This window comes from Poecilia reticulata, chromosome 18 (genome assembly GCF_904066995.2).
Source record: "Poecilia reticulata chromosome 18, P_reticulata-male-v2, whole genome shotgun sequence".
In the NCBI taxonomy this organism is placed as follows: domain Eukaryota; kingdom Metazoa; phylum Chordata; class Actinopteri; order Cyprinodontiformes; family Poeciliidae; genus Poecilia; species Poecilia reticulata.
Window position 1 is genome coordinate 11547610 of NC_088847.1, and position 24865 is coordinate 11572474.

The window sequence follows — 24865 nt, forward strand, 5'->3', positions numbered from 1 at the left end:
CTCGATGTAGAAACCAAGAAGAAACGAAATCGAAAGTCAGAGACATTTTGAAATACTCCGCACCGAGGCACTTAGTCGCTTAGTGAAATAAATCAAGAAAGCATAAAATATGAATTCAAAGCCTGAGAAGTGTTATGACTCCACATTTCAATGTGTGGATGAAGAGGACCAATTCGACTGTAAGTTGCATTTTACTATCCTGTAATCGTACATAGCCGTCGTCCTTTCAGTTTTCAGTTGAGATATTTTAAAATTTAGGACATTTGAACGTGTTTGACTTCTATCCATCTGTTGTAGTTTTGTGTGAAGATTTTGCATCTCGAAGAGCTCGGATGTCCTGCGGCCATGTGGTTACTCCAACGTCTCTCACCAAATATTGCGAGTATTTGTTGGAAAAGGTAAGCTTATATCAGTCCTCAAAAAATAACGTTTTCACACGAGTATTTGCAGAACGCTGTACAGAGTATGATTTTATGTGATTTAGATAATCAAGCATGTACAGGGGGGCTGCCAACAGAGGCGCCACCGAGGCGCAGTGGTCTTTGAAAATAAAACAGCTACTCCACTGCCCATCCTCCATAATTAATCATAAAATCAATTATTATTGCTTTGGTTTTATCAAATAAGGAGAGTAATCTACATGTTTCACAATGCTGTTTTGTTTATTTATGTGTGCCCTTCATAGTGTGTCATTTAAAAGCACTTCACAAACTTCCAGCTCATCTTTTGCTCCTCTATGCAACACCTAAAACTTAAAAAATTTTGTTTTCTAATCCTGGAGTTTCCCAAGATTTAGAAACTCCAGGATATATATATATATATATATATATATATATATATATATATATATTATGTCGAGGCTGGATGATTAATGTCCAAAGGTTTTTGAGGCAAGAGATTTGCAGTTTTCTCCATCCATCCATCCATCCATCCATCCATCCATCCATCCATCCATCCATCCATCCATCCATCCATCCATCCATTCTTTCGATCATAACCCAAAGCTCATAACCATAGATGAGGGTGGGAACGTAGATCGACTGGTAAATCGAGAGCTTCGCTTTTTGGCTCAGCTCTCTCTTCACCACAAGGGACCAGTACAGCGCCGCTTTACGGTAGACGCTGCCCCAATCCCCCTGTCGATCTCCTGCTCCCTTCTTCCCTCATTTGTGAACAAGATCCCCAGATACTTAAACTCCTCCACTTGAGGCAGGACGACCCCCCTGACCCGGAGAAGGCACTCTACCCTTTTCCAGCTCAAGACCATGGCCTCGGATTTGGAGGCACTGAGCCTCATCCCGGCCGCTTCACACTCGGCTGCGAACCGCTCCAGTGAGAGCTGCAGATCACGTTCCGATGAATCCAACAGGACCACATCATCTGCAAAAAGCAGAGATGCGATCCTAAGGCCATCAAAACGGATCCCCTCAACACCTCGGCTGCGCCTAGAAATTCTGTCCATAAAAGTAATGAACAGAATCGGTGACAAAGGGCAGCCTTGGCGGAGTCCAACTCCCACCGAAAACGAGCCCGACTTACTGCCGGCAATGAGGACCAGACTCTGACACCGGTCATACAGGGACCTGACAGCCCGTATCAAAGGGCCCGGTACCCCATACTCTCAGAGAACCCCCCACAGAGCCCCCCGAGGGACACGGTCGAACGCCTTCTCCAAGTCCACAAGACACATGTAGACTGGTTGGGCGAACTTCCATGTGCCCTCCAGGACCCTGCTGAGGGTGTAGAGCTGGTCCAGTGTTCCACGACCAGGACGAAAACCACACTGCTCTTCCTGAATCCGAGGTTCGACTATCCTATCAAAAAGAAACAAATATTTATTTTGGAAAAGATGTTTACTTAAATGCACACAAACCTAATGCAAGTCAGATATTTTGTGATTGTTTAACCTGGGCTACTTTAATCATATTTATTATTTATTAGGCTTCTTGAACTGGGAACGAAGTATGAATTTCTTACCACAGCAAAAAACAAATGTGAGCTGGTATGACATTTTTAGGGTTTGGCAAATCTCATACCATCAATAAAAATCATTGAATCCTTAATGTTTTTAATTATAGTAATGCTTAAAGTTGTTAAATTTTATGGTACATTGCCAGATCTTGGTGATTAAGATATTCTCTCTTTGCCCTAGTGTCTTAATTTTTACATTATTATTTTTACAAATGATTACTATTTATTGCAGGATGTGGGGTTGGTGTCTCTTAAAATTCTGATAATTTTTTATTTGCCTCTGTTTCAATAAAGGGAGAAAGCACATTTGTGTGTGGCCAGCCGGGCTGTACTGTCGAGTGGCCCTATGAGGAGGTCCGCAAAATGGCTCTTCTGACACCTGAAGAAAAGGAATACTTTGAGAACACCATGGCTGTTAATGCTTTAAAGGCTTGCTTTGACTCCAAATTTGTAAGGATCATATTGTTGATGGAATAATTTCATAACATGACTGAAAATGCTTTTTCCTTAACATTCTATTTTGCATAACATAAAAATGGTTCTCCTTGTTTTTCACTGTCCACCTGCCCACAGTGTCCTGGATGCAAATACTCTGTGACAAGGAAAGACGTGTCTAATCTGAGCGTCCGATGCCAAATATGTACAGCAGTCAAAGGACGCACCTTTGAATTCTGCTGGCAGTGTTTGAGGGAATGGAAAGGTCCACAGCCACGGATAGATCGCTGCGATAATGAGGGCTGCACTAATGATGCCCTGAAAACCCTGAGAGATTGTCCGTATGCTAAATTTGAGAATGTCAAAGGAGTCACTCAGTGTCCCTCTATCAGGGCATGTCCCACCTGTGGTATATTGGTGGAGCACACTGGAAAACAATGTAAAAACATCACATGTCGCCAGTGCAAGGTAGAGTTCTGTTTTGTGTGTCTTAAGATCACAACCGAATGCAGAAAGGTAAACCCAGATTATTTTGGGCCATGCTCCACTGATGTTGCCCCCAGGCAAACCTCTATCCCTATATGGCAGCGGAATTAATATGAATAAAATAAGGTCCTGGTTTTTATTTTGTTTATGCATTTAATTCTATGTTTAAAAGTAATGCCTTGAGTTTCTTTGATAAAATATGATTATAAGTCTTTGCTCTTGTTTTTGAAGTGTCTGAAAGCAAACTTAGCAGTTGCTAAAATATGTATGATATGGTTTAAATGTTTAAATAAAATATGACGGAACTTATATCAGTTTCTTACATCTATATGTCTTATTATTGATCGCCTAATGGTTCTTTTTACGTCTTAGTTAATTTCACATTTTAATTATTGTTTCTGAAAATCTTACCATAAACTTATTTTCTTCTTGTTGTGTATGTGAAATAGTTCTGCCGTTTTAAATACTAGCATTTTAGTATAATTTTATTTTATCTAAAACCATTCTAATCAATGAAGAATTTTGTAGAACTTGTGCCATTACTCTGTATTATTTTAACAAAAAGTGCAAATATATTTTTAACTTTTTTAAAATCCCAACTTTATCTATTTGTCAGGGGTTTAGACATATTTTTTATAAAGGTGATCATTGTTTGGATTAGGAAATGATGAGTGCAAATAAATAAATGAAGGAAAATTAAACATGACAATGAGGGAAAATGAAACCCAGGTGTAAATTAAAACTGAAAGACTCTTCATCTCACCTGCCCAGCTAATCACCTCATCAGGCTCCTCCTTCGCACCCTTTTATAAGCGCCGGTTTTCTCCAAATCTCCTCCAATCATAAGCTTTGCTTCCTTTATAAAGTCTTTCTATCTTTTCCACACCTAGTCTTCAGTCTAGCTTTAACCCTCCAACCCTTCTCCACCTTCAACTCTCAACTTCTTCAGTACCCCTCCAGTCCTTCAGCATCCTCTCCACCAGTGTCTGGGCCCCTGGGGAAGACGTCTTATTTGTTATCCACAGCGGCTCATCCTCTCTGACGCCGGTTAGCAGCGCCACGTCTTCTGCCCGGTTCCAAGCCCCAAAGACTATTATTTGTCAAATAAACTTTCTAACATCTATTTTCTCTCTGTGTGTGTCTTTATAAGTTGAAATACATCTGCCTACTTACTGATTAATTCTGTTTTTGGTTATGCTTTAATGTTAGATAATCAAGCATTACAAAGTACTCTGAGGAGATACAAACTACAATCTTCAAATCAGGATTTCAATTATACAGGGTAAAATGGAGCTTAACTAACCTGGCACAGAGTGAAAATGTGATTGCTCACCAAATTTAATTATTTGTGATAACTGACAGTAAGAGTTTTACATCTCTACAGGTGAATATTGACTTATTTTTCTATGAGAAACATTTTATTAAATTTTCCCTAACACCACAGTTCATTGCTTGTACAGGAAGTATCAAACAGGAATTATGTTAGGTTTTATGCCAACAGAGCAACTTGTAACAGTAGATAAGACATCAAAATGGGAGGGTAGATAAAATTTTAAATAAAAACAAATATGTTAATTAAAAAAGGTTAGGCCCTTCCATGTGGAACACAAGATATGACTCACAGTGAGACCAAACATCACAGAGGCTCAAAGCCCCCACCAGCTTGACCCCTGCAGTCTGAGCAGGTCTAGAACCCATTTATGATTAAAAGTCTCGATTTTGTTCTGTAACCTGTATGAGAGCCGTTCCAGCTTTCCTTTAGGTTGTTTTCTGCTACTTTATTTTCTGTAAAGTAACAGATGAAGTGGAGGTGGCCCTCCATTGAGAGACAGCAAGGTTATGACCCAACATCAGAGGACATAACTGTACTGACCTGGAATGAAAGACCGTTCAAAGGCTCAGGAAAATTTTGCAGAAGATTTGGGTTAATTAACTGATTAGTGTGTGAGACTATGAGTTTCAATTAATTGCTTTGTCACAGAATTCTAATTTTCAGAGACACTGAATATTCTGTTTTTATTATCTGTAAGCCATTACAAGAAAAGAAGGCTTGTAATATCACTGTGTATGATGATTCTATACGAGTTACTTTCTGAGATGAATGGCAAGAAATTTAGCACTTTTACGCAAGTTTTTTTAGATGTACAAGAAGATCAGCATAAGGTCACACCATAAAAATATCTATCTACACACCACTGGAGAATACAAACACACTTTAATTACAGCACATCACACACATGCTTGAGGTAATTTAAACAGAGGCAAAATGTATACTAGTTCGGAGTCAGTGAATATTCAGGAGAACATAATAAAGAAATCCACATCTAACGTTGAACAGTTCCTGCCTTATATTCAACTGGCTGAACGCTGAAAGAGTATTATAAATAGCTTTCAGAACAACTCCCCTGTTAATATTAGTTTCATTTCATTCTCGCGCTCGAATATTTTCAAGAAATCACGTGACTCAAAGTTGAACTTTATCATCCCAGTTTGTTTGTTTTTCTGTAGCCTGTCAGTAATTACCTCTACTTTTAAAATCTGTTAAAGCCAAACTTGTTACCGTAGTTGTTAACATTAGACTCACTATATGAATATAAAAAATATGAAAATGTATAAAAATATTATATTGAGTATGGCATGCCTGAAATTTTGGAAGTTTAAGCTTTAGGTATTAATGCCTATTCTGTTTTGCAAATGGTATATCTGCTTAATTTCAAATTAGCGTGCATTTGAATTTTGATTTCATTATGCGTCGTTGTCTCGTAAACAGTTTCGTAGTCAGCATAGTCGTAAAGCTCCATATTTCCGACACACATTGAACGCAACATGTTTGTCACTATAATTGAAAGAGAAAGCGTACTGCTCTCTGATTCTCTCTGGAGTCCGATTTCTGGGACCTCGCTGAAATTCCTCCTCTTTTGTTTGTAAAGAAGAGCTGGTGCAAATGATCCATTATGAGTACACGTACTGACTACTACATGTCTCAGGGCGGGAGCAATAAAAACACTCAAGGTAAGCTTCGCTATTCCGAGCTGAAATGTTTGATTATCATTATAATTTTTATTTATTTTTACGTCGTATACCAATTTTTACCTTGGTGTTGTTCTAAGAAACCTGGTGAAAAACAAAACAATGAATTGATCGTTATAAGACTGGCGCAAAATACAGACCGCTTTCCATTTAATTTCAGTTAAGTTTTAATTTCAGGTTTAAATTATTCAGTCTACCATCAAAAAGAAGCGCAAAATTGTATCTGTTCTTCATATTCCTGAGCAGTTGTTTATTTTCACTTTTCCAACAAAGTCCCTAAATAAATTGCCTCCATTTCACGGTTCCACATTTTGTTTGACTTGCTAGTCATGATGATTATGCACTTAACACAAAAAACCTATTTGCCTCTGTCACTTCTCATCACACTGCACCTGGATTAATGGGTGTGGAAGCAGTAACAGGTACCATATTACTCCCTCTTGTGCTGACTAGTTGAATAAACACCAACAGCATTATTATTTTAACATTGCCTGCCTGCCTGTTTTTCTGATTTGTTTTAATCACTTATTTGACAATATAATAATAATGTATTATAATACACTTTGACTTCCAAATGGATATTTTCTTTCACTAAAGTGTATTTCTGTGGTGTAAAATTCACATTTTAAAACAAATGAACACTACGTGTCATATCCTCCTGACTACCAGGAAAAAAAATATTGTTAAATCACCATTTAAAAAAAAAACACACACATTCTTTGTAAGGCAATAAAATATTTTATGTACTTACTTTGTCTCTTCCCATAAAATTTGTTATTACTGATAAACACCCTTTTTATGAATTGGAAAAAGGTACGTACAAAAGTCCTACCCCTTCACAACTGAACTGACCAGGTTTCCACTAATAACATCTAATAATAAATGATCTCTTACAGCCAAACGGTATCACGGCTTGAGAAATCAGGGATCAACATGTTACCTGAACAGTGTGCTGCAGGTGCTTTTTATGACTGAAGACTTCAGAAAGGCTGTGGGGAGGTTGGTGAAAACATTCAACATCAGGACCTGCTGTACCTCGTGAAAAATAAAATGTATTTTAATTTGCATAACCTTTACAATCTCTGACAATATTTTTTTAAACAGATGTCCAAAAGACTTGGAAGACCCAGTTGATCATCAACTTTATACCTTGTTTAAAACTTTAAAGGAAAGAATAGGAGAAACATATGAAGTTACTGGGAAGCTGGGTATTGATAACGGTATGTTGATGAATGTTGCTTATGAGACATTCTTTTGAATTGTTACAAGTTTTTTAGATCGCTGGAGGCTATTGATGGAATCCAAATTGAATCAGGTATCATCTATGGAGAAAATTTGAGAAAATTAAATAAATAAATACATAATTACATCAATCTCACCAAAGTGAAGATTTGAGAAAACTGTATTTGTGTTTTGTTTGTGTACATGGGAAAACACATTTGGGTCTTTAGCATCAGAGTCTGTGACAAAGAATGTGCTGATGTATCCACATACCTGCTTTGACATGATTGCCAACCGACATTATCTTGTTTTTAACTTTATACCCTAATTCAGATTAGCTGGGATAGGTTTTAGCTAAGCTGTACACTGCCCACTATGCGTTTGACGTGTTGGTATATTCCAGTGGCATATTTGTGCGGGTTCTTGTGGATAATTTTTTTTTTTAAACAATACAGTGTGTGCATTATTATATATTTAAAACAATTTGGGGAAGATATTCGTTTTTATAAAAAGCTTGGCTACATTTGTACAGAGAGAGAAAGAGATGGCAGGAGGAGAGCAGGGAAGGAAGTAAACATGTCAAGCAGAATTAAATGAACAGCTAGAAAAGACTGATCTAAAATAAAGCAATAGAGCCTGAAACAAAAATCAAAGAATAAGTAAGGCAAATAAACAGCTGATCAAAATGGAAACACTGGAGATGTTTAGGATTATCCTAAAACTAGAAAAGGGCCATATTGTTTTTTATTGTTTTTTTGTTGTTTTTTTTACCATGAATGTACCTTGAAATTTTAGTCAGGACAAAAATGATGGTTAGAAAATGTCTTGTCATAATTTCAGTTATAAAGAATGTAAAAATATGTGATTTTTTATTTTTTTAAATAATGTGGTATTGTCTTTTAATGTGTGTAACAAGTGCATGAACAGCGAGATGCAGCCGAGCACTTGGAGAAAATTTTAACCATGGCCAGTGAGGAGGCATCAAAGGTACATTATTCCTAAAATCAACTTGTGATCAGTATGGAAAAAATAATCAGAAAATGCAATTGAAATAACATTTGTATAATTTAATCTTCTTACTAAATTGAATTTGCAGATATTTGAGATACAACTCAACAACAAGACAATCTGTGGGGATTGTGAAGAAGAAACTGATGAAAAAAAGTCTTTTTGGAATCTGCCTCTTCCACTGAAGCAGTCTTCGAATGAAAGCTACAGTGTGGTGAGTATAAAACAACATGGAAACATCAATCATGTTTAATGTGCCAACTGGAAGACTACACAGTGACCATTAATCTAATACTCAATGAACCACTGAGGTCAATTTGTTAGAAATCTGACTGTACCAGAAGTATGTTTAAACTGAGATTGGCTATTATGTACTTGGTATCAAGCAGAAAAAGTGACCCAACATCTTTTTCAGAAAGATGCCATTAAAGACTTTTTTAAAGACTCGCATTTTACTGAAGACAACCAGCTTTACTGTGAGAAGAAGTGTGAAGGCAAACGGGATGCTACTGTCGTGAGTAACATGAAACCAAATTGGCTTCTTGTGTGATTCATTGTGTATTTTGTGAATGATACTAACATAAACTTACAAGTTACACAATAATAACTCTGTTATTTGTCTAGAAATGTGTGATAAACCAGCATCCAGAGGTTTTGATGTTGCTGCTGAAGAGATTTGAGTTCAACTATTATCAAATGTGTTTTGTCAAAAACACCTGTAAGGTGGATGTTCCCTTCATTGTGGAGATACCACGGGTATGTTTAAGTATATTTTATTTTTTGATTTATACCACTTTTTTTTTATCGCAACTTAATGTCCATATATGTATATATTTACATATATATGTCTGTATTTCGTTTACCAGAATCAGACATATGAATTGTACGCCTTTGTTGAACACTTTGGCAGTCTGAAAAGTGGACATTACACAGCAACAATCAGGTCCCAGGATGACGACAGATGGTATAATTTCAATGACTCCTTAGTCACAGAGGTAAAAGTTAGCATATTTTTTGTGATGTTATGGACAGGTTTTCTTAAATAGTCAACACTTCTTGGTGAAAAAAAACATACTCCTATAAAAATATTGGCCTTAATTTAATGTATTATTAATTGCTTTTGTTTGCAGCTAAATAATCGTCCATTTCAGGGAAACAAGATTGAGGGGTAGGCTCTTTTTTTGTTCTTTTTCTTTACATTTTCTGAACGCTAACAGGATCTTCCTCACACTGATTTTATATTGTTTTGACTAGAACCCAGAGTGCCTATCTTCTGTTTTACAGAAAGAAAGGTAAGAACCTGCATAAACTCTATTGTCTTCTATGGACTCATTATTTTACTGTTACTTTTTGACTAATTGCAGGTGCTGATCAAGACAACAGAAAGGTACCCAACAAAAGAGATCTTCTGCCTGACAACAATAAGAACAGCAGGTCTTGTCCATATGTCTGCAAGACTGAGAAGGATGAAGATGCTAAACCTACCAATGATGAGGCCAGTCGCCCTAAGCGTAGAAAAAGAAGTGAAAATGCTGATGAAGATGGTCCGGCAGGTCTTCCTACTAGGGAATCCAGTGAAATGGTTGAAAGAAATAGGGAGAACTCTGCACAAGAAGCTGAGAGGTTGACCAATGATAAGCAACATCATTCTGAGAAGGCAAAACTTGAAATGGGGGATAGGCTTGTCAAAAATGTCAATTATAAAACAAAAAGTCAGGTGGAAAGTAGTAGTATAACACAAATAAACCCTTTGGAGAAAGGAGTTGTGAGAGCAGATGTTCACAAAGACATAAACAAACAAGTGAATGACCACTCAAAAATGGAAGAGATGCCTGATTTGAAATCTAATCAGTATGACAGACAGGGCCAGGAAAATTCAAGTGGCGAGCCCCTACTAAAGAGCGGGGATAAAACCCAAAAACCAGAGCCTACCAGTGTAAAGAAACAAGACAGCCATGAAATTGAAGCAGATGAAGACACACACGCTCCTTTGCAAGAGAAACCAGACAAAAAGAATAATAAAGGGATTAAACCCAAAAAACGTTTTCGAGACTTGTTTAAAAGAAAACCATCAAAGGACAAGGTTAAACAACCCAAAGTAAACAGTCAAAGCGTAGAAGCGAGCACTGAATCAGGGACTGAAAGAACGAAGGATACAAATAAAGACAAAATCCAAAAAAAGAAAACCAAAAAAAGAAAAGTTTCTTTCAACTGCTGTTGTTCAAAAACAGAAGATTAAATCCGTTGGATTTGTTTAATGTATAAAACATTCCTACTAAACAAAAATGAAAGCTTAATACTTTAAGAGCTTTGATATTGTGATAAACCACAATAGTTTTCTAGTGATTGCAATAGACACAAAATAAATACATTATCAATAAATATTGAAGTGATTATAATCTGTTTCCCTTAATTCCCTCTTGCATTTTCATGAACATCTAAATTAGCTGTTTAAGATTATTTTTTAAATATCTTAATTTAATCTTATTATTTTTAGAGTTGTTAAAGAAAATAGGAAGTCTCATATATTAGAGCATTAGAGAAGTGGTTCTAAATCAAATGGTGAAAAAATATATTCTCAGTGTAAGACTGGGTATGAACATTTATAGCCGTTTTACTTTTTGAATGTTTTATTCTAAGCTGTCCACATTATCATGTCAGTTGTCATTGATTTTGTGCTTGACATGTGTTCTATCTTTATTTCTTTTGTACAATATTTTTGTTGTGAAAATGTTCCAAAATTATTTGAAAACAAATTATATTAAAATGCAGTCGGACATGCACCTTCTTCTGTTCTTCTGGTCATTGGAAATTTTAGTTTGCATTTTGTGTTGCTTAGCCCTGATTTAGTCTAAATGTGTTCACTTGTTAAACACACAAGAAACAGAATGTTTAAAAAAAAGCAACAGAAAAACGTCAGACTGTATGGTCGATGCACATGTAAAATAAAAATTAATTTCAGTTGCTTCACAAAATGGAAACCTTAAAGTATCGTCTTTGCCTTCATTTCAGAGTTTTAAAGTTATTTAATTTAGATGCTACATGCTGTTGCTTCCAATGTAAAATGTTTTTAGTAGTGAACTTAAAATATGAGTATGCAAACATCTTCCTTTATATATATATATATATATATATATATATATATATATATATATATATATATATATATATATATATATATATATATATATATATATATATATGACGGAAATGGGCGAGAGGTGAAAACATGGATCTGTTGGAATGCTACTACTCAAGTAATCCTAGTCAGAGGGGCTACATGCAAAGACTGTGGGAGGAATGGTTAGCTCGACATCCCCAGTCAACACTAACTGCCAAACAACTAGTAGCTCAGTGTTCCAACATCCGCAAACGGCAACTGCTGTCACAACTGGAGATTGACGAGGTACGACACAAGTGCTACGGGAAGGAGCCAGGATGCCAGGTCAGAAGGGAGTCAACTACAACTCCCCGCCCAGAGACTGGGTATGTAGCCCCAGTAATGAACGAACCATCTGAGCTGAACGAGGCAGCAACTGACCTGAGAGAGAGAATCATGGCCCGAATGAACACCAGACGACCCCGACGCCAATTACAACGGCTGAATGAAGTACCATCAGAAAGTCTCATTGAAGATGTGAATTCGGCATTGAGAACGATCCCTACCAACACCATAACAGAAACCAATGAGCTGATATACAACTCAGCATCAGTGATCCTTGAGATGCTTGGTTATAAGAGCAACCATGAGACCCAATACCCACCATGGAAAAGAAGGTTAGAGGCTAAGATCAAGATCGCAAGGAGGGAAGTGAGTCAACTGTCAGAGCTCCAAAGGGGTGCAATGAAAAGATCAGTACCCAAGAAGTACAGCCAGATGCCCATACCTGAAGCACTCGAAACTGCCAAACAAAGGCTCCAAGCCTTGGCCAGCCGCCTAAAGAGATACACAAGAGAGAATGAAGCCAGGAGGATTAACCGGCTCTTCTCCACCCAACCAGCTAAAGTGTACTCTCAATGGCAGGGTAATAACAACAGAGCAGACCCACCCAGGCTGGAGACTGAACAATACTGGAAAGGCATATGGGAAAGGGAGGCGTCCCACAACAGCAATGCACAGTGGCTAACCTCTCTACGAGAGGACCACAGCAACCTCCCTGAACAAGCCCCGGTAACCATCACTGTGGCAGATGTCCAAGACAGAGTCTCGGGTATGAAAAACTGGACAGCACCAGGACCTGACATGATCCATGCCTACTGGCTTAAGAAACTCACTGCCCTCCATGAGCGACTGGCAGCTCAGCTGAACCAGCTGCTACAAAATGGGACTCACCCTGAATGGTTAACTGAAGGGCGCACAATCCTGATACAGAAGGAACCCTCGAAGGGTTCAGTCCCATCCAACTATCGGCCAATAACCTGTCTCTCTACAACATGGAAGCTCATGTCAGGCATCATAGCGGCTAAGATAAGCGGGCACATGGATACATACATGAGCAAGGCACAGAAGGGCATAGGCATAAATAGCAGAGGAGCCAAACACCAACTCCTTGTAGACCACACAGTTGCCCGAGACTGCAAAACCCGACACACCAACCTGTGTACCGCTTGGATTGATTACAAGAAAGCCTATGACTCAATGCCACACACTTGGATCATTGAATGCTTAGAGATGTACAACATCAATAGGACTCTAAGAGCCTTCATTGCAAACTCGATGGGGCTGTGGAAAACCACCCTTGAAGCCAACTGCAAACCACTTGCACAAGTGTCCATCAAATGTGGCATATACCAAGGAGATGCTCTGTCCCCACTGCTGTTCTGCATAGGCCTGAACCCTCTCAGCCAAATCATCAACAAGACTGGCTACGGATACCGACTCAAGAATGGGGCCACGATCAGTCACCTCCTCTACATGGATGACATCAAGCTGTACGCCAAGAGCGAGCGAGACATCGACTCACTGATCCACACCACCAGGACAGTGGCGCAACTACACATTATTCAGGTGGATGCGAAAACATAGATCGGCGCCCCCCTTCCCCCCGAGGGAAGGAACGTCAGGGTGAAGGAGCGACGCTCACTCAACACCCCCCCCCCCCCCCCCCCCCCCCGAAGCGACGATACGTGAAAGAGGGTGAAGGAGCGACGCTCACTCAACACCCCCCCCCCCCCCCCCCCCCCGAGGCGACGATACGTGAAAGGTAAAACTCGCTACATTTACCTCGTTATGTGCGCGAGGTAAGGCGCGCTGAAGTGTATGGGAGAACATTGGCGTGCCGCCCCCTCCAGACGGGGTTTTGGCGCCCCCTCTGGTGCTGCGCCCCTATGCGTTGCATACCCTGCATACCCACTTTTTGCGCCACTGCACCAGGATCTACAGCACTGACATTGGGATGTCATTCGGACTAGAGAAGTGTGGTCGGATGGTTACAAAGAGAGGGAAGGTCGCCCACACAGAAGGGGTCTCACTCCCAGAAGGAACAATAGCAGACATAGAGCACAGCTACAAGTACCTGGGAATACCACAAGCAAATGGCAACCTCGATGAGGTCACAAGGAAAGGAGCCACAGCCAAATACCTCCAACGAATAAGGCAAGTCCTGAGAAGCCAGCTCAATGGCAAGAACAAGATCCGTGCAATAAACAGCTATGCCTTACCAGTAATCAGATACCCTGCCGGAATAATTAGCTGGCCAATGGAAGAGATGAAGGCCACGGATGTTAAGACTAGGAAGCTACTAACCATGCATGGAGGGTTCCACCCCAAATCCAGCACCCTGAGACTGTACACGAGCCGTAAGGAAGGAGGCAGAGGACTAGTGAGTGTGAGAGCCACTGTCCAGGATGAAACATCCAAGATCCATAAATACATCAAGGACAAAGCCTCAACAGACGATGTGCTCAGCGAATGTCTCAGGCAATGGGGAACAGAAGACAAGGTGCTGGAAGTACCATCATGGGAGGACAAGCCCCTACATGGGATGTACCACCGACAAATAACTGAAGTGGCTGATGTCAGGAAAACCTACCAATGGCTGGAGAAAGCTAGACTCAAGGACAGCACAGAGGCTCTCATCCTGGCCGCCCAGGAACAGGCCCTAAACACCAGAGCAATAGAGGCTCAGATCTACCACACCAGACAAGACCCAAGGTGTAGGTTGTGCAAGGAGGCCCCTGAGACAGTCCAGCACATAATAGCAGGGTGCAAGATGCTGGCAGGGAAAGCGTACATGGAACGACATAACCAAGTGGCGGGCATAGTGTACAGGAACATCTGTGCAGAATATGGACTGGAAGCCCCGAGATCAAAGTGGGGAACACCCCCAAAAGTGGTGGAGAATGACCGAGCTAAGATCCTGTGGGACTTCCAGATCCAGACAGACAAGATGGTAATGGCGAACCAACCGGACATTGTGGTGGTGGATAAACAACAGAGGAAAGCCGTTGTGGTGGATGTAGCAATACCAAGTGATTACAACATCAGGAAAAAGGAGCATGAGAAATTGGAGAAATACCAGGGCCTCAGGGAGGAACTGGAAAAGACCTGGAAGGTGAAGACCACAGTGGTGCCTGTGGTCATCGGGGCCCTCGGGGCAGTCACCCCCAAACTGGAGCAGTGGCTCAAACAGATCCCAGGAACAACATCAGACATCTCAGTCCAGAAATGTGCAGTTCTAGGCACAGCCAAGATACTGCGCAGAACCCTCAAGCTCCCAGGCCTCTGGTAGAGGACCCGAGCTCAGAGGATGAAACAGACCACCCGCGGAGGGTGAGAAGGGAATTTTTTTTTATATATATATAGAGCGAGTCGATGTCTTGCTCGCTCTTGGTGTACAGCTTGATGTCATCCATGCAGAGTAGGTGGACCCATTCTTGAGTTGGTAAATCACCAGTCTTGTTGATGATTTAGCTGAGAGGGTTCAGGCCAGAACAGCAGTGGGGACAGAGCATCTCCTTGGTATATGCCACATTTGATGGACACTTCTGCAAGTGGTTTGCAGTTGGCTTCAAGGGTGGGGTTCTACAGTCCCATTGAGTTTTCAATGAAGGCTGATGATCCAAGTGTGTGGCATTGAGCCATAGGCTTTCTTATAATCAATCCAAGCCATGCCCAGGTTGGTGTATCGGGTTTTGCAGTCTCGGCCGACTGTGTGGTGATATTCAGGGTGAGTCCCATTTTGTAGCAGCTGGTTCATTTGAGCTGCCAGTTGCTCATGGAGGGCAGTGAGTTTCTTCAGCCAGTAGGCATGGCTCATGTCATGTCCTGGTGCTGTCCAGTTTTTCATACCTGAGACTCTTTCTTCTTTCTTGGACATCTGCTTGCTCAGGGAGGTTGTTGTGGTCATCTCGTAGAGAGAGTTTCCAGCCTTGGTGGGCCTGCTCTGTTGTTAGTACCCTGCCATTTGAGTGAGCGTCGCTCCTTCTGTCCCGTCATCATGGAAAGATAATAATAAAATAATTTATATTGCTATTTTCACCTTGTGGTTTGTACTACGAAGTACCTCTTTTTCATTTAACTTCACCATTTCTGTTTTTTTTTTCTTCAAAATCGCTGCATTTTCACATTTTCCCATTCATTGCTCGGATTCGAAGCCGGTGAGGCAGCAGTGAGCTGAGCCTCACCTGGGATTGCGCAACCTCTCGCTAACTGCACTGCCAGCCACTCTGAGAGCATGCTCCTCCTGCCTGTACTTCGCCAATAAAATGATTAAAAAATATTTAATGTATGAACTTATTTTCCATAATTTAGCTTAAATGTACAGTGTTTTTTGTACCAACTGTGTGTGTAATGTGTTTTGTGTGCTGAGGAGCGATCAGAAACGGCAGAGAACAGATTCGAGGTGAGGCAGGCAGTTCTTTTGCCTCATCGCTGGGGACGCTCATGATCCCAGACATTGTGACTTCACAACTGCAGAGTAAGAGACAGTAACAGCAATCTAGCAGCTAGCCGTCAAGTGCAGCGATATATTTAGTTTTCTACTCTTATTCTTACCACAGCAATCACTTATTAAAAATCCCAAAATAAACATTAAGCCTAAATCCATACTACTGCAACAGACTGAATGTTCTGCTCTTTGTGTCTGAGTGTTATTTTTTTTGTGGCGTTGTTGTCAGTTGCTACGGCAACGAGTCTGTTGATACAGAGTCTGCGCTGATACAGAGAGCGAGAAAGACGTGGTTTTGAGTTGTTCTTCAATTATTTTTCCCTTTGTTGTGGAGCAGCACGAAATTAATATCTACATAATGGAGTTATTCTACGGCGGCAGAGCGGCTATGGATGGCATGTAAAGGAGTAGCCTTTATATATATATATATATATATATATATATATATATATATATATATATATATATATATATATATACTCGAACAAGTGGGTTCCAGTAGCCCACTTGTTCCAGTGTTCTACTGGAACAAGACGGAAATGAGCGAGAGATGAAAACATGGATCTGTTGGAATTCTACTACTCAAGTAACCCTAGTCAAGAGGGGTTATATGCAAAGACTGTCCTCTGCAACCTCGTTCCGCAATTAAACAGTTTATGTGCCGTTAACACATCATAATCTATTTTTCAAACCGCCTACAAACGCAACGCGAGCTCAGAGACGTTCACACCATTGCTTAACAAGACGCCCGTGGCTATTGTCGTTGTGCATGTTCAGCTACATAGATTCATTCTGCCTGTTGAAGATTCTAGGTTGTAATATTTGGAAAATTTCTGGCTCCATCACGGAGCCCAGGTTCTCTCGGCGGGTCGAAGTGGAACCACACAGAAAACGATCGTAGACATCACAGAATTATTGACTTTAATCCAAAAGAAGACATGAAATTACACCCGAAACTGCAGAACAGAGACGTGCATTTATTTACCTGAGACAAATGGAAAGAAGGAAGAAGGCAAAGACGTGCTTAGACGTCTTTGGAGAATTGCAAGAGCCAATCCGAGTAGTTACTCCCGTGTACAAGGTTTTATAGTAAAGGCGTATTGTAGTCTTCTATTTCTTCAAATAAGGCGTATCCTTGCTCATCCATCCAGGAGCTGTCTCTGACCCTCTTTAAAGTTAGTCACTCCCTGCACTTTGTTTTCAAGATCTAGCACCTATTGTCACTTATCTTAAAACGGAAGCAGAACCTCTCCTCTACTGGCCAGGACTCCTGCTGTTTCATGGCTTTTCACAGTTCGTGTGAAGCTGGAACTTCTGGTGGTTTCCCACACAAAGGGCAGTTCAAAAGATCTTTGCAAACAATTTGCTGGTAACATAAAGGTTAATAGGGCAGAATAAGTTATTAATCTGAAAACTATAATTGGGCTTTCCAATCAAGACATGGCAAGTTTTAAAACTAGCATATTTTAAATGTATTTCTTATCATGACCTAAACAGGCGATTCAATCAGTTAATCTCGTCTGGAGCAGGAGTTCGCATCTCGGCTGGCCTTCACATATCAGCGGCTTGAGGCATGAATTATCATTTACCTAATTGTGGACTTCTGCCCTGTTGCGACGGCGATATGTGCAGTAGAGTGGCTTGCCAACGTAACATGAAGTTGGCTAATAATTCCTCTTTGGTTCGGTTGAGCCCGTCCAGCGCTTTTTCTAATTATTAATCAGCCTTAAATTCCTATTAATGAGGGTCTTTATCCAATCATTGTTCCAAAAAAAATAAAAAATAAAAAAAATTGCTCAGTGTCCATTCACTACTTATCAAAAGCGACCTTAAATAGAATCTGGTTTGCTCTCAATGTAAAACATGTTTTTAGCATCCGATTTATAGAAACTTTTTCCAGACGCACAATGTATAGCGATATTTCATATTTCATTCAGGTAGCACAGTACAGAACAATCCAGAGGATTTAAATGGCCTGGCAGTGACTATTCCAGCAGGTGATCAACAAGTGATTCTTTTCGTAGTTTAAGTTTTAGATTTTCCTTAGTTGTTTCAACTTCAGGATATTCCCGGTCTACTTGCTTCACCGCTATCAACCGATCTGTCCCATATTCAGATGTGTTCAGTTCAAGTCCCATTGGTTGCCTCTCAGTTCTTATCTCAAGATCTCCCGAAATCAGCAGATTATTTCCCAGGCCATCCTGCCACTTTCATGTTACGCAGTCAGTTCTCTTGCTTACCCTGGTCCCACACTCAAATGTGCTCATTCCAGTCTCACTTCTAGGCCAATAGACATTAGACACTTACCAGTCATTCTCATGGGTCTGTCACTACGGCAATCAGCACTTGCAGGTATCCTAAAGCTCACAGCCCCATCTAGAGTCTGAACTCCCAACCCCACCGCCGGCTCCGGTGGAGTTCAATCGCATGGCACGTCTCAACACGTCAAAGCTTTTCGACGAGTCTAAGATGGCCTTTCCTTTCTATTTCCCATTTTAAATTCAGCCCGTCGGGCATGGCCCTTTTTTGGGAGGGATCTCCTATAGTTAGTTCAGCTTCACCTTCAACAGCTCAAGTTTCCAGCTTTTACAAAATTGTTCCCTGGTTTCCTGAGCGGCTATCTCCGCAAGCAATCCTAAGTCATCGCTCTCATCAGTCGTGTGTTTCCATAAAGCTGAACCTTCATCACTCCGTTTCATGTCATCAACCGACTTTAATCTTATCTCTGTTCGTGTCACCCCTGATCATTTTGATTCTATTGTTGATGAGCCGTCTCTCTCCACCTCTGCTCAGTTCAGTTTATGCTCTATAATTTTATTTTCTATATGTCTCCTGTTTCTTTTATCCTCATTTCGAATCTTAGTTTCTCTTTATGCTCATCCATAGCTTTAGTTTATGTTCAACCTGTCTCCGAGCACTCCCTCGACGTTATGTCAGCACTCCTGTCTTTTCAGTATTCTCTTCATATGATTATGCATCTCTTCCCTGTGTCCATAGCTCACTCTGTGCCAGACGAGCACTCCGCATTTCACTGGTGGTGGTTGGTCTACCTTTTCCAAAGTGTAAACTTATCATGTGATTGTCCCTTCTGTGTCCTCCCATGCTGTAACCTACAGGTTCGTTTCTGTTATTATTCACTCGCATCCTCCAAAGATTGAACTGTCCCTCAACCAATCAGCTCTATTGCCAACATTTTGGTTTCCCTGAAGCTATCTCAGTAACCCATCAGCTGGCCCTTTAGCAGTCTGACTCCATGCCATCCCAGTAACCCTGCATGTCTGCCCCAACAGCTGTCCCACGTCCCACCTTCGTTCAGCCCCTGCAGCTGGCCCATGTCCCAGCGCCGCTCAGCCCCAGCAGCTGGCCCATGTCCCAGCGCCGCTCAGCCCCAGCAGCTGGCCCATGTCCCAGCGTCGTTCAGCCCCAGCAGCTGGCCCATGTCCCAGCGCCGCTCAGCCCCAGCAGCTGGCCCATGTCCCAGCGCCGCTCAGCCCCAGCAGCTGGCCCATGTCCCAGCGTCGTTCAGCCCCAGCAGCTGGCCCATGTCCCAGCGCCGCTCAGCCCCAGCAGCTGGCCCATGTCCCAGCGCCGCTCAGCCCCAGCAGCTGGTCCATGTCCCAGTGTCGCTCAGCCCCTTCAGCTCGCCCATGTCCCAATATTGTCTGCCCCTCCAGCCGGCCCGTGTCCTAACCTTTCTTTGTTGGTCCATGTCTCAGTGTTTTTCCTTTCCCTCATACTTTTCAGTGTGGCTCCCTTACCGTGGGCACCTATCCTACAGCCTTTCTCCAGATATATTTGTGTCCCCTACCTCCCCAACTCCTGCCTGGCTCCGTGCCTTCAACTATCCTTCACTCTCTTTCCCGGCATTATTTCGGCTCTTTCCTTAGCAGGCCTTCATTCTCCAGATGAGCATCATAACATGAAAACCCCTCTATCAATCAAATTTGATTCCTCCTATCAACTTCTCATCTTCTAGTTTTCTGCACTCCTTCGGCCTACAACCCAATACTTTTCTTTTCTCCACACATCATCAAGTCGGCATACAAGTTTTAGGTCTCACCTTTCGGGCCTCGGCCCCGGCCTCATCCCCGGCCTCAGCTTTTTTTTGGGGGGGGGAGAGCATCCCTAATCAGTTATCGGGATGTTCATCGAGTTCACATCAAATCTCAGCTCAAATTAGCTGCCGGGGTCAGAGCGCCAAAGAACTGTTGTTCATTCCTGTCATTAAATATTTTAATTGTTCCCTTTTGTCCGTCTGAGTCTCTCCAGATTGAAATGGAAGCTTTAGCGGAAGTTCAAGCTGGAAGACTCCACCCCCTTCGTTCGCCCATCGAAGTCATGCTCATCTCCGACCTCAGCGCTGGACCTCACCCGGCGCGTTCAATCAGCAATCAGGCTCTGCATAAAATGATCCACACCCAAGCCGTCAGCTGATTCCCAGCTGCGTTCAACCCACCACCTCCCCTTCTCCACCCACATCCTTCAGCTCTAGGATGGCACCCTTTCCCGACCACCACCACCAGTGTCGGGCCCCGGGGGAGAGCATCCCTAATCAGTTATCGGGATGTTCATCGAGTTCACATCAAATCTCAGCTCAAATTAGCTGCCGGGGTCCGAGCGCCAAAGAACTGTTATTCATTCCTGTCATTAAATCTTTTAATTGTTCCCTTTTGTCCGTCTGAGTCTCTCCAGATTGAAATAAGGTGTGCATTTTCAGGAAGTGACCCAAAAACAAAACACAATAAATGAGCCGCCCTCACACTAACACTAACACAAGACAAATAATCTCAAACTGGGCGGACTAACCAAAAAACAAAATCAAATTCAAAAGTGACAGCAGGAGCAGTGATATAACTGCATCAGATACACCCACACTCTCCAGTCACACCAACTCTAGAATCACCCTTGATGTGGTAGATCTGATGCAGCCCTGAGGCGTCGAGTAGCCACACACCCAGGCAGTGGCGCAACTACACGTTATTCAGGTGGATGCGAAAACATAGATCGGAAATGTGCTATACAAATAAAATTTGATTGATTAATTGATTGATTGAAGGAAGTGACTCTAATTTGCAGGATTATTTGTAAGACAATGGCGCCATCTACTGGGTATGTAAAAGCATTCTTGCAATTGCAACCCTAGCCCTAGAGTTGGGATTTGCGGTTTGTTTTCCAATTACCTATTCCAGTTATAACATTTTTGTGATGTTCATTTGGTAAACATATTAGTTTATTGTTTTCTGTGTCTTAAAATAAACATTTGTACATCTGTACATATATATTTGTACAAGTCACTTGGACCTGGAGACAAGATGCATCTTGTCCGTCAGCATCAGCTTGAGTAAAACCATCACACAGTGTTACATGGAGCTCCCCCATGGAGAGTCCAGGCTACACACATTTGGGTTGATGGAACATGAGAAAGGCTCTGGTTCGAAACAAGTACTCTTGATTTTAAGCCCCAGATGATTGAAGACCTCCTAGGGTAGAACCTTGGTGTCTAGTACCTTGTCTCCTGGTCCAAATGAAACTTACACCAATATATGGATAATAGGTACCAATGTAAAAATGTTTCTTTAAAACACAGAAAACACTGTGTTTAGCAAGAAACTAATAAGGAAATAACCATGGGTCAGCTGAAGAAAAATATATTTGAGAAGTTACCATCATTCCCAGGTAAACTCACTGAGACTATTTACATAAAACAGCCCCACTATCATTTACTTCACCTTTCTCTGTTTTATGCAAAAAAAAAAAAAACATAACTCCAGTTGTTGATTGTCGTAGTCAAGTTATCACCTTCCGTATGTGATTATTTTCATTTAACTTCAATGTCATTACCAAGTTAAGTATAACTATCAGCTGAAGTTGGTTTGGTCAGTGCTGGTTTATGACTCCTGTCCTTTCAGAGGTAAAAGTTTAATAACTTCAAACCCAGCAGACCTTATTTTGCGCTGTTGAGATGAGCAAATGTATTCATATACGTTTTCATTTACATGAAACTGAAAACCTGAACACAAATAAGTGATAAACTAACATGCTGAAAAATTGGTGGTGAGAACAACTAACATTTAAGGATTAGATTTAGAACATCAAACAGTTCTGAGAGGAGTTTTTTTTTTTACAGTCGCTACAGAAGTGCTGTTTCTATTCAGTGGTTAAATTATTGAGGAAAACAATCAAAACATTCTGATGACAACAACACCTATGATAATCAAATAATACACATCAACCATTGTTCAGACTTGCATTACAACCTACCTTTTCCTGTCCATTCTGAAAATTTATTCTATTACTTATTACTATGAGCAGTGCCACCAAGTGGACTAATGCTTATTAGCAAATCTCTCTTTGGAAATAACCAGGGTTGTTTTCTCTTCAAGTGAAAAGAAAATAAACTCATGACCATCAAATTAAACCAACCTGACAGATGAATGGAGTTCAACAACAACAACTAGACATGTAAACAACAACAAAGAAAAACAAAGATAAGGTGAGATTTACAATTGCATGGTTGAAATTCAAAAAGATTACTTGAACAAAAATCAAAAAGCTGTTGCCACTGATTAGGAGTCATATGCTTTGGAGTCTCTTTAGATTTGGTCAATTCTTTGCATGGACTCATTTCAGCTTCTCCATCCTTCAATATGGCGCTGTCTTCAGGCTGAACATCTTGGACCATCAGGATCTGCTTCACATCCATTTCTGGAATATTTCTTTCATGATACTGTTCTACCCTTTGGTCTTCATGGGGCACCAGTTACCTTTCAAAGGTTGATGGACATTATCCTTAATGACTGTTCAAAGTTTGCTGCTGCCTACCTGGATGATGTTGTGATCTACAGTGAGACTTGGGAGGATCACCTACAACATGTTGTGATGGCAAAGATCCAGAATGCTGGTGTCACTTTGAATGTGAGCAACAAGAAGTAAAGTATCTGGGTTACCTTGTTGGCCATGGGCAAATAAAACCACACCTTGAAAACGTAAAAGCCATTCAAGCAATCCCCAGACCCAAAACAAAGAAGCAAGTGAGGTCATTTTTGGGCTTAGTTGGGTGGTATAGGAGATTTATACCCCATTTCTCAACTTTAGCAGCCCCTCTGACTGAGTTAACAAAAAAGTCTACTTCTAAATTCATGTGGAAGGATGACTGTGAACATGCATTTCAATCTTTAAAGAAATTGATTTGTCAAGCTCCTGTTTTACAGAGTCCTAAGTTTTCCAAGTCATTTGTTGTTCAAATGGATGCTCCAAATGTTGGTCTTGGAGCAGTGGAGAAGCTGGTGAAGACAAAACTGTTCTTTTCTTAAGTGAAAAGCTGTTTGCCCAAGAGAAAAAGTACTCTACAGTAGAAAAGGAAGGACTTGCAATAAAGTGGGCTTTGGATTCTTTAAAATATTATCTCCTAGGAAGGGAGGGTACTCTGCATACTGATCATAGACCTCTAAAGTGGATGCACTCCAAGCAGCAATCAGAATGCATGGATATTATGTTGGTGCTGTTAAGGAAGAGTTTCTAAATTAGTTAATTTTGGAAAAAGTCTGGTTCTCTCTTCCTCTTGGATCCCAGGTCCTCCCGGCAGGCTGCGTGTAGCCACAAGGAAAACAACAATGCGTGTTGACGTCACAGAATTGCAGAGTTTAATCCAATAGGAGACAACGTATGAAATTACACAGCTGCCATTTTGACCATGTGTGAACTATGCTGTGATGAAGGAGGCCTAATAAATTACCTTTGTTTATTGTACAGCCAGAGTCATCAGTTTCATCAGGAGGGATTTCCTCTGTATGCAGCTGTCCAGGTCTGCTTGATGTTATGATGCAAGTTATTTAAACTGCATCTTTATTTTGTTCTTTCTGTCTCTGTTATATGTTGGATCAGAATCAACAAAACAAACCTGACTGTCCTTCACCTGCATTTATATATCAGTTGATATATATTTTACCATTAAGATTTCAACCACATTTTAAACACTGTTTTGTTTAAACAGAGGTAATGTTCAGCTTTCCTTGTCTCTTCAACAACAGTTCGATTAGGGGTCATGTTTTTTCAAAAAGCTACAAAGTAAAAAATGTACAATTTAATTATGTGTATCAAGTAAGCTGTTGTAAAAAAGAGAGCATTGTCTCTTTTTTAAAGTTATTTTTATATAACAGCCATTTCGTAATAGGCTCAAATTTTCAAACCTCTGTACCTTCAAGGCAAATTCATTATTGTCCTGAATCTACCCTCATCATAAATACAACTGCTCTGTTCACTCTTAATTTCTCTGAGTAAGTCAAGCATGTCTGTCACAGTTTTAGAGAATGATAGTTTAAAAATAAAATGAATCTTCACACATTTTCCCCTAAAAGTAAAAAATAAAATATGAGAAAGCTCAATAATAATGCCAATCAAAGAAGCTAAATATGATGTAATACAGCATAAATATAACAGTATTTGTTTCTGAGTTTTAGTACTTTGCTGACATCTGGTGGCAGAACAGAGGTAAGACAACACTCGACAATGTGACTATAAGGCTCTTCATCAATGTTCCTCCTGCTGGAGTAACTACAGCCAGTCAGTCACTCTGGATGACAGCAAACTTTCTTAATTTAATTTAATTCATTTACGTTTATTTGACACGGACAGATGCACATTGACATCGACAAACTGAACAGAACAGCAGACCCATGTTAGCATCAAAGTGCTCATAGTAACAGCTGATTCATAGCCCTTGTCCCTACATTTTTAAACAATACATCTAAAAACTAGTAAAAATGAGATAATAATCATTTAAAAAGCACAACATGATGTTGATAACATTTACAGAATCATGCATA

The 24865-nt window shown here is 40.7% G+C and overlaps 2 protein-coding genes across 2 annotated transcripts; both read left to right on the top strand.

Annotated features, from left to right (window-relative positions):
• The first annotated feature begins 12 nt into the window (after nt 1-12).
• Nucleotides 13-3201, top strand: LOC103475996 (uncharacterized). Its single transcript, XM_008428010.3, has 4 exons — nt 13-179; nt 298-398; nt 2266-2421; nt 2545-3201. The coding sequence occupies exons 1-4, from the start codon at nt 110-112 to the stop codon at nt 3001-3003; spliced, it is 786 nt and encodes a 261-aa protein (XP_008426232.2). The 5' UTR covers nt 13-109; the 3' UTR covers nt 3004-3201.
• A 2532-nt stretch (nt 3202-5733) lies between these two features.
• On the top strand, nt 5734-11143 carry LOC108166862 (ubiquitin carboxyl-terminal hydrolase 47-like). The gene is made up of 11 exons (XM_017308522.2): nt 5734-5904; nt 6819-6921; nt 7027-7142; nt 8060-8130; nt 8240-8365; nt 8567-8665; nt 8776-8907; nt 9018-9146; nt 9282-9319; nt 9406-9443; nt 9516-11143. Exons 1-11 carry the CDS (start codon nt 5847-5849, stop codon nt 10388-10390), a joined length of 1785 nt encoding a protein of 594 aa, XP_017164011.2. The 5' UTR covers nt 5734-5846; the 3' UTR covers nt 10391-11143.
• The last annotated feature ends 13722 nt before the right edge of the window (nt 11144-24865 follow it).